Raw genomic sequence first — 6,697 nt, forward strand, 5'->3', positions numbered from 1 at the left:
TTCAGCTGCCATGTAGCTAGTAGTCCAGACTGAGTGAAGTGTTTGTGTTTACACTGCTGGAACAGAATCTTTGGACCATAAAGGGCTAGGGCTAGCTGGTTAGCATGCTGAACCTGCTTTGCGACACATTAAATAGACACCATACACCATTACAACTCCATACTGGACAAACTAACATATATTTGGGAGGGCAAAACCAATTTACCACCTGGCCTACAACTGGAAAGGATAAGCAGAAACCAGAGCAAAAGCACAATTCAAGGTAGCAATTGTAGTTTTATTGACTTGTACATCCTGACTGTACTGTAAATAAATATCTAGGGTGAAATACAGTCTGATCTGAACAAACCTGGCAAGACACAGTATCAAATAGCATGAGATCAAAACCTCTCATTTCCTCATAGTCAGAGAAAAAAACTCCTCCCGGGTCTTGGGATCTTTTTGGTACAGTCCAAGCATGGTACTTGTTACAGTCTTGGCGTTCATCTTGTTCACACCTCTCATCACCATGCACATGTGACTGAAATTCAAAGAGACAGTTTAACTTAGCAGGAAAGGTCAAAAGCACACGAGTTACACGAGACTATATCCTCCCCTGTTCAGAAGATTTGTATCTACATTTTCTAGGGTCATCCTTGTAATAACTTGATAATTTGATGTATATAGTACCACAAAAACAGTAAAACCACCTCACGTGTTGGATTAAAGCAGATGCATGAGACAAAGAGTTAAAACTCACACAGCTTCAATCACCACTGCCACTCCAACAGGCTCCAACGCCTCCTCGATGGCTGTTGCTATCTGTTTGGTTAGACGCTCTTGAACTGTGGAGGAAAAAAAACACACTGACTGTAACACAGGAAAAAAGACAGGAAGGATCAAGGAAATGAAAGACTGGAATCAGACATATTTTACCTTGAAGCCTCCTGCTGAATATCTCAACAATTCTGTAGAGACAGTAAAAAAAAGTGATGTGTTTTTTTGCTTTGTTCTGGGTGTCTGTATGTGTCAGTCTATTGTTAACACTTACCTCGCAAGCTTGCTCAAACCAACCACTTTCTTGTTTGGAAGATATGCTATGTGAGCCTGACACAATGGAACAAAAGATACAATAAGAACGAGGAGAATCAGAAGAATAATGAGTCTCTCAGGACCCCGAATAGCTCTGTATTTAAGTTACCTTGCCAAAGAAGGGCACCAGGTGATGCTCGCAAAGAGAGAACAAATCGATGTCCTTGACAACCACCACCTCATCATGGTTTTCATCAAAGATGGCATCGTTCAAGATATCTGTGGAGGTGAAATGCCAGTTATGCATACTTTCTTAATCAAAGGTGGCAAATGTGACAAGGCTTAAGATTGAAGTGTTTCTTACATTTAATGACTCACTTTTACAGAAATAATTGCAGATAATAATTAAAGATTCATAGCAATGAGGCATAAAGTATTTGCCACTATTGCACTTGTCATGTAACATGTTAATTCTCCATCTGTACTCACCGTGGATCGTCTCCTTGTAGCCTTTTGTGAGGAACTGCATGGCTTTGGCTGCGCGTAACGGTGTGCGTAAAAGGCCCTCACGCTCGGTGTTCTCTCCGAGCTCGCTCAGTATGGTGCAGTACGCTTTCTCTATGCATACCAACTCGGTCGAATCTGCACCTTTCTTTGAGTCTTTCCCCTCTTTGCATGAATCTTTAGACTCTCTGCACTTGCTCAACTTGGTCACCGCGGGCGCTTTTCCGTTCATCGCTGAGGCGCAGTGAAACTCCATTCTTGCTCTTCGGTTGCTTTCGATGAAAGACGCTGCAGGACAGACTGTGGTGAGCTGTTCGATCAGTCGTCCCGACGAGGATAAATCCCATGTTTTAAAGGCTGAGGAGAAGCCCTTCAGGCGATGCTGTAACTCACCACGTAAGCACGAGTTTTTCAGGAGTAAATGATGATTCCCGTTTTCACAGTTCCCAGAAGCAGGCGACTGTAGGGGGAGGAGAAGTTTCAGCCGGATAAAATCTGAAACGGTGTAATCGTTTCAGATTAGTCCGGTTCCTGATCTACCTGCACCTATAGGGAAGAGTGACAGAGGGGGTAGACAGGTGTCTGGTGTATGTTACAGTGCGTCATTTTCCTCTGGACGTCACTGATGAAGACTACAGTAGACTGCATGAAAGTTGTATTTGTTTAACAGCCTGTAACACTGTAGCTGACCTCTTCAATGTGACGGGAGACTATCATAGTCTAACTATTGATCTAGGATTATAGCAATAACCCTACAATCTCCAAAATGAGGCATCTGATCAACAAGCAGCAGATGAATTTCAAAGGAACCCACAGCTGATAACACTCATCATCCACTGATCTTGTGACATCAGTGTAAATAATTTAGGGTCCCATGAGCCGAGCTAAAGAGGTCAGCCTGTGTAATGAAGTCATAGTAAATGGTGTGCAACATTCATGTTTCATGGATTAATTTGAATGGACACCAACGTACCATAGGTCAAAGCAGCCAAAGCAACTGCAGTCGACAAAACTTAGGAGATAATGAGAGAGAGAGAAAAAATGACTCCCTTATAAAATCTCTCAATGTTGTGAGTTGTTGAGTTAGGAGAAACTTCAACCTTTTAAAAAGGTTTTACTATTGTGAGGGATTGTTTTGGTTTCATCACTTGGTATAAAAATATATGCAAATAAATTGGGACAATCATGAAAAGACATAAAGATAACAAATTATCCCCAGAATGTATTGACGCTGTCATTATGGTATGTTGTTTGCATGGTGCTGATTGTGACTATCATCAGACAAACTGTAAACTCGTGAGAGATGCAGGGATAAAAATGGATTATTAAATTAAACTGCTCTGGGAGTCTTTCATTCAGCTTTTTCCTCCAGGCTGTTGTCATGTGCCTTGCTCCAGTGACTTCCCTCTGGCCCTTAACCTAAAGTCATGATCTGTCCTCGCCCTGACGTTGATCTCCTGTCACAGCCATGGAGCTCTGCAGTTCTTCGGCTTCCTATCTCGTCAGTTTAGTGATTTCACATTTTCTCTCTTTTGCTAGTTTTTCAACACTATCATGTCCTTAAATTCTCTCTTCCTTGGTCTGCTTCCATGATCTCCCACCTTGCTCTGTTTTTGCCAGTTTTACAAACACTTTCTTCATGCCTAGTTTCTCACAATCTGTTTTGATGTTTTTGCAAAATGCTCCTCTTTTTTAAAATGTTACTGTCTACTCACTGATGACAATACTCCAAGGTCCACATTACAAAAACACTGCAACAGTACCACTTGCATAAGTATTTAAAGGGAATGTTATTATATGTGTAATGTATTAATCACTTTTTGACTGGCCATATGTGAGCGTATCGTATCATGACATGAAAAGTGAGACCTTGCCCGTCTCTCTCTCCACCGAGCCCCTTTAAGGACAATATTGATTTTTATTTTCCATCACACTATTTAGACACACAGGTTGATTTTGTGATTATTGCGTCATCAGCAACAAATAAATTATAATATATCTTGGAAGCTTGGAAATACACATTATTGATGAGTTATAAAACCACCTGTGTGTGGATCATATTAAAGGTGAAGCAGACACATCTGGAGAAAGATAGTTAATTGTTGAGTCTCGTTCCAATGTCGACACATACCGATGCTTTGGGTTGGTATTTAGACTGAGCCACCGGGCTCTTTCTTCAGAATTTTCTACTTCAGCTTCAAGAAAGTATTAATTTCACTGAAGATTATTTCAGTTAAACCTCAAATCGATGACTGGATAAAGTAGGAGTCCTAAACGCCACCTGTAACTTTTGTATTGTATTGATAGTGTTCGAAATTAAGTGCTGCAGCAAAACAGGCATGTGTGCATTTAAAGCTGGGATGCTGGATGAAATGATACCTGATTCGCAAATATTAACAAAACTTTTGAGACACTCACCACAGATCAGCAACTTCACCATTTGGATGTTGATGCATTTTTATTTTCACCCTGCGGCCACAAGATGGCAACCTCGCCTTTGCCACTACATGAACAACTCCTAGATACTGTCCAGTGTCGAGAGTCATAAAATCCATACAAAACAGAACTAAGTTTGTTAAAAGATTTATTATTCACAAGTCTGTGCGCATTTATTTTGTCAGTGTCTTTCTTTACATGTAATCTAATTATAAGATAGTACTTTCTGTACAACTACCGATATTATAGGCATGAAACTCACTTTTGTCCTTAATTTATTTAACTCATTTTTTTTGAAGACATCATTGTACTAATAAAATTAGCTACAGTTACAATACAAAAGCTGCTCCCAGATTACAAAGGTTGGACGTATACATTATTTTTCATAGCCAGGACAAAAAAAGGGCAAATTGAAAGGACCACAGTCATTTAATTCAGAATGAGGTCAGTACAAAAAGCAAAAGATAATAAAATAACAAGAATTAAAACAGTACTTTAACATCTGACATGATTAAATAAGCCATTTTAACCATTCAGTTATTTTATACCCTCAGTTTAACTGGACTGGAAAGAGATGTGGGACCAAACATCCAACTGTAGTCCAACATAATTTACTAAAGATGTTTGATCACTTCTTCTGACATAAACAACCAGGTCACCAAAACAATCACTGTATTCTATAAGTAATATCATAATAATAATAATAATAATAATAATAATAATAATAATAATAATAATAATAACAATAATAATAATAATGGTGAACTTTATTTATATAGCACCTATAAAAACAGTTTAGTGAGTTTAGTGCTTTGACAATCAAGCAAAAGCAGAAAACTCATATTCAAACTCAAACTCATATTACCAAATAAGCACTCAACAGTCAGGCTAAATACAGGTAGGTCTAGTCTAAGGTGAGTTAAAACAAGAAGGCAGAACACAAAATGTAAAAAAACAAAAAAAAAAAATGAGTTATTACAAGTAAAAGGAATAAAAGTGATTTAAAAAAGGCAAAATCACAGAAAAGGAAGGGAGGGAGCAGAAAGAAAAGAAAAGTGAATTTAAATAAATAAATGAAATAAGATAAAAATAAAAGTAGATAATTTTGGAAAAGTGAATGCAAAAATAGAAATAGATAAAAGAATTAAACAATAAAGGACGATTAGATGACGACATCACATCCAAGGAATTAAGAACAGATAAAAAGATTATGACAAAAAAAGGAAAAAGATATGACAAGGTAGGAATTAAAAGTCGTCTAAGAGCAGCAAAAGGAATAAAAGATGGCAAGATGAAAATTCAGTTAAAAAAAGATGACCTCGCAGAAAAGCTGATTTTAAGGAGTGATTTCAGAGAGGTCACTGATTCCTCGAGCCTTTTCTCCTCCTCAGAACAATCACTGTACTCTGTAAGTGTACTTCTGAGTGCTTCATTTAAATAATGATTTAAAATATGACTTGCATATAGCACAAAAACAATCTGGCAACACTTCATAATAGAATACAGCCATGATTTATAGTGTATTTTCCTGACATTTACTGTGTAATTCCTGTTGAGTTTCCCACTTAATTTTGTTGTATAAATCTGGTTTCCTATGGGATGTTTTAAGGAAATAGTTTGTTTCTCCTTTCCTGTGACATATCCCACAGGTACCCAGTACTTACAAAGGTAATGACAGTGTAATTTGTGTCTTCGTTCCTCAAAAATTCCCAATTATCAATCCCTTGTTCCGGTGTACCAGCAGGAAATGGTAAGGTGCTGATTCATACGGTCAAATTACGCAACAAGTTCAGAGGAACTTCGCGGCACATGTTGGGAACTCACACTATAAATCACAGGCCGTAGTATGAAGTGTTTCCCACAATCCTCTTGTACTTTTCTTACACTCGTTACAAAGAAATACAATTCTGACATCAAGCGTCTATCACCTATCTATCCATTTCATATCACGACTGATCTACATCCAAATCTATTCCTGTACCGAATGAGCGCCCGCGCCCAAACATTATCTGTCAGCACTGATGATTTGTTTTAGTTTATTTGGATGTCAGACGAGCAGCTTGCTGCAATGAATTAAAGTTCACCGTACCCTTTTAAAATATTCATTGTCTGTGGTTGGCACCTCACCTGAAACTTTCAAAATGTTCCTGGTAGAATAAACTGCACCACCTGCCGCTTCAGTCATTTACAAATAGGGAATGCAGGTAGTCCCATTGTGTAAAAAGTCCTTCTTTTTGGATTGAGACACGTTTCTCAGTTGTAGTAGATCTAATGTGACACTTTGCTTTTGACCGTTCTCTTTCAGATCCAAGTGAATCACAGTTGGATCACACATTATCATATCCTCTTTGTGAATTGCTTGCAGATGACACAGCATAGACCCGGTAGGAGAGGTCCATGTTGACTAAAATAGTGTGAATCACTCCTGGCACAAGAATCAGTGCTAATGCAATTCTCCTTCATTTCCTTTCATAAGCACAAATTAGATCAGCATCTCGGAGATGTAAAAGCTAATGTGTTCGGACTGCTGGTGATTTCCCCTGAACTCAGCCTCGGCTCCGGCTTAACTACTACATTACTCACACCACTTCCACTTCCCATTACGCCTCGTGTCATGTGCTCATGAATGATCCGACTCCAGGAGATGACCTCATGTGTGGGTGCGAGTGACTATGAATGCTCCTTTGAGACGTTTGGATTGTTTTAAGATTTATCCTTGGTACGAGCTATGACACATATTCACTGG

At 38.6% G+C, this 6,697-nt stretch overlaps 1 protein-coding gene across 1 annotated transcript; it reads right to left on the bottom strand.

The window, feature by feature from the left end:
• Window positions 1-256: 256 nt before the first annotated feature.
• On the bottom strand, window positions 257-2,232 carry LOC141009739 (GTP cyclohydrolase 1-like). The gene is made up of 8 exons (XM_073482431.1): window positions 2,206-2,232; window positions 2,056-2,061; window positions 1,501-1,897; window positions 1,181-1,290; window positions 1,031-1,086; window positions 916-947; window positions 740-824; window positions 257-520 (listed from the first exon to the last, which is right to left on the bottom strand). Exons 1-8 carry the CDS (start codon window positions 2,230-2,232, stop codon window positions 391-393), a joined length of 843 nt encoding a protein of 280 aa, XP_073338532.1. The 3' UTR covers window positions 257-390.
• Between the last annotated feature and the right edge of the window lie 4,465 nt (window positions 2,233-6,697).

The sequence above is a fragment of the Pagrus major genome, chromosome 15, assembly GCF_040436345.1.
Source record: "Pagrus major chromosome 15, Pma_NU_1.0".
Classification (NCBI taxonomy): domain Eukaryota; kingdom Metazoa; phylum Chordata; class Actinopteri; order Spariformes; family Sparidae; genus Pagrus; species Pagrus major.

Coding starts and splice junctions, on each gene's coding strand:
- LOC141009739 (XM_073482431.1), bottom strand. CDS start 2,232: ATGATAGTCTCCCGTCACATTGAAGAG. Junction 1,291..1,500: donor CTACAAGGAGACGATCCACG/GTGAGTACAGAT, acceptor TCACCTCCACAG/ATATCTTGAACGATGCCATC. Junction 1,087..1,180: donor TGGTGCCCTTCTTTGGCAAG/GTAACTTAAATA, acceptor CCATTGTGTCAG/GCTCACATAGCATATCTTCC.